General features: G+C 48.2%; 1 protein-coding gene across 1 annotated transcript; it reads left to right on the top strand.

The window, feature by feature from the left end:
* Nucleotides 1-257: 257 nt before the first annotated feature.
* On the top strand, nt 258-1,173 carry LOC147820131 (uncharacterized; the record flags this gene model as incomplete). The annotated part of the gene is made up of 1 exon (XM_087175576.1): nt 258-1,173. A coding segment is annotated over one exon (728 nt), but the record flags the coding sequence as incomplete, so codon positions are not given.
* Between the last annotated feature and the right edge of the window lie 1,626 nt (nt 1,174-2,799).

Below are 2,799 nucleotides of genomic sequence, written 5' to 3' on the forward strand. Positions count from 1 at the left end.
ACGACCTTCCTATCAGAAGCTACAGACCTTAACGACTATGGTAGGGGGTACGATAGGTGGCAAAACTCTGTTAACCTAACCCTAACCCTAACCCTAACCCTAACCCTAACCCTAACCCTAACCCTAACCCTAACCCTAACCCTAACCCTAACCCTAACCCTAACCCTAACCCTAACCCTAACCCTAACCCTCTGACAACTCACTCCCTCTCCACCAATCCCCCCCTTCTCTCTCGACACACCACTGCCCCGACCCAGAACCGGACATCCCAGATTCACCCCCAGAAGACCTCTCAACGTCACACGGCAACAACATCACATCACCCTTGGAAATAACCCAAGCCGGATACCTCGAACCCCCCACAGAAGAAGGCAGACCCCCCACCACTACTCCACTTCCCCTCCCCTCCACAACTCCAACCACAACATCATCTGGACAGACCCTCTACAAACCAACATACCACATTGCACGCCCCAACCGTAAGATCCAGGACTGGTTTTTCAAACCCAGAAAACCAGTCCTGATCCTTGGAGACTCAAACATCAACCGCATCCCAGCCCATACCCACCAACAAATTCAACTGGACAGTTACCCCGGAGCCAATTCATATCACTTCCTCAAAGTCCTAGAAAAATCCATTCCCAACCCCAGCGTCAAGATCGTGGTCTTCTCCATCGGGGTCAACAACAAGGACCAGGACCCCAGGCAGACCACCACAAAACAACTCAGGACCCTCTTCCGCCAGGCGAAGTCAACCTTTCCCAATGCCGACATCTATTTTCCAATTATGAATTTCTCACCTCATCTCACCCCGACCCAGAAAGGTAATCTAACACTCATAAACAACATCATGACCACTCATTTTCCGTTTTTAACAGAAATCCCACATGACACATTCACCACAGAAAAAGACAACATCCACTGGACACCCACCACAGCCAAACTGATCTTTGAGAACTGGTTACATCAACTAAATTTACAATAACCTCTAAGGCCAATTTGGACACCCACATACACACACAGGACCTGGGGTGGAACTCCCCTTCTAATATTCTTAATCTTTCTACCCTTTTTTCCCCCTCTCCCTCACAGCTATCCCTCTTGGAGAGAGGGCTCTCCTTCATCCCACGCCCCACCAAACTGGACCGGGAGGAACTTCAGAGGGACCTTCACAAATTCCATAGACGACTAAAAATCATTGACTACTTCCATCTCCAACCTGACCGACAGCCATTACCTTTTATTCACCCATCCCACTGGGAACCTCACCCCGACAGTTTCCATCCCCTGACCCGCCAACTCATTAACAAAAACAAAAGGGCCCTTCAGCGTTTCCGGATCCCGGCAGATGTCTCAGACAATCTGTCGGGGCCGGAACGCAGGGCCCTGAACGACTTAATTCATAACCCAAACATTATAATAAAACCGGCAGACAAAGGTTCAAAAATAGTCATCATGGACAGACAACAGTACTTGACAGAAGCTAACCGACAACTAACGGACAATACATACTACAGACCCCTCAATGACACTATTCAATCACAAACCCAGACAACACTCAGGAACATTATTCAGACTCTCTACCATAAAAAATACATCAAAGCAAGACAAAAAGACTATCTATTCGGACCAGACAACCCCCGACCCCGCTACTTTTATCTCTTACCCAAAATTCACAAAGACCCACAGACCTGGACTATTCCCTCTGAGGTCCCTCCCGGCAGACCCATAGTTTCCGATTGCAACAGTTCCACTTATCATATCTCTCAGTACATAGATCAGTTCTTAGGCCCCCTCTCCACCCGCCACCCCAGTTACATAAAGGACACCTATCACTTCGTTGACACGATCAGATCCATGGCTGTCCCCCCTCACTCCCTCCTTTTCACCATCGACATCAATAACCTCTATACCAACATCAACACCCACCTCGGATTACAAACACTTCGCACCATTTTCAATAGACACCCGGACCCAACCCGCCCTGACACAGAACTCCTCCAGTTAATAGAACTCTGCCTGACTAACAATGATTTTCTTTTTAATAACCAGTTTTATTTGCAGATCCACGGGACAGCCATGGGTCAGAGATTCGCACCTTCCTACGCCAACCTCTACATGAGCGAGTGGGAGCGAGAAGCCCTAGCAAAATGCCCCCTACAACCATCCCTCTACCTCAGGTTTTTAGACGACATTTTCGGTATTTGGCCCCATCAACACTCTAAATTTCCAGAATTCATTTCTATACTCAATAACCATCACCCCTCTATCACTGTCAAATATACAATAAATACATCACATATTGATTTCCTAGACACCACAGTTTTTTTCGGGCCCTCCAACACCACTTACCAAACATTACAGACTAAAGTATACTTCAAACCCACGGACACACACGCACTACTCCATAAATCCAGTTATCACCCCAAACACACATTTAAAGGTATCATAAAATCACAAATCATCCGTTTTTTTAGAATTTGTAGCAACATTCAGGATTTTCACACAGCCACCAGTACCCTTTTTAGCAGTCTACGCCCTAGAGGCTATTCTAAACGATTCCTCCGTAGCATAAAATATTCCACACTGGCCTCTCTCGCTCCCACTCGCTCTCCCCCCTCCCTCTCTCCACCCTTCCACCTCTCCTCTTCACCCCAGGTCCATGAGCTTAGGCCGTCGGTAAGTCCTCTCCCCTACCCGAACCTGGGTTTGCATCCTGATCCCTGCCCACACCACCCCCACCCCTCCCCAACCTCTGTTCCCCATCCCTTCCCTCACCCTAAACCTAACCCACCCTCT

This window comes from Seriola lalandi, unplaced genomic scaffold (genome assembly GCF_002814215.2).
Source record: "Seriola lalandi dorsalis isolate HSWRI2012SDOR001 ecotype SW California unplaced genomic scaffold, Sedor1 jcf7180001992175, whole genome shotgun sequence".
Lineage (NCBI taxonomy): Eukaryota > Metazoa > Chordata > Actinopteri > Carangiformes > Carangidae > Seriola > Seriola lalandi.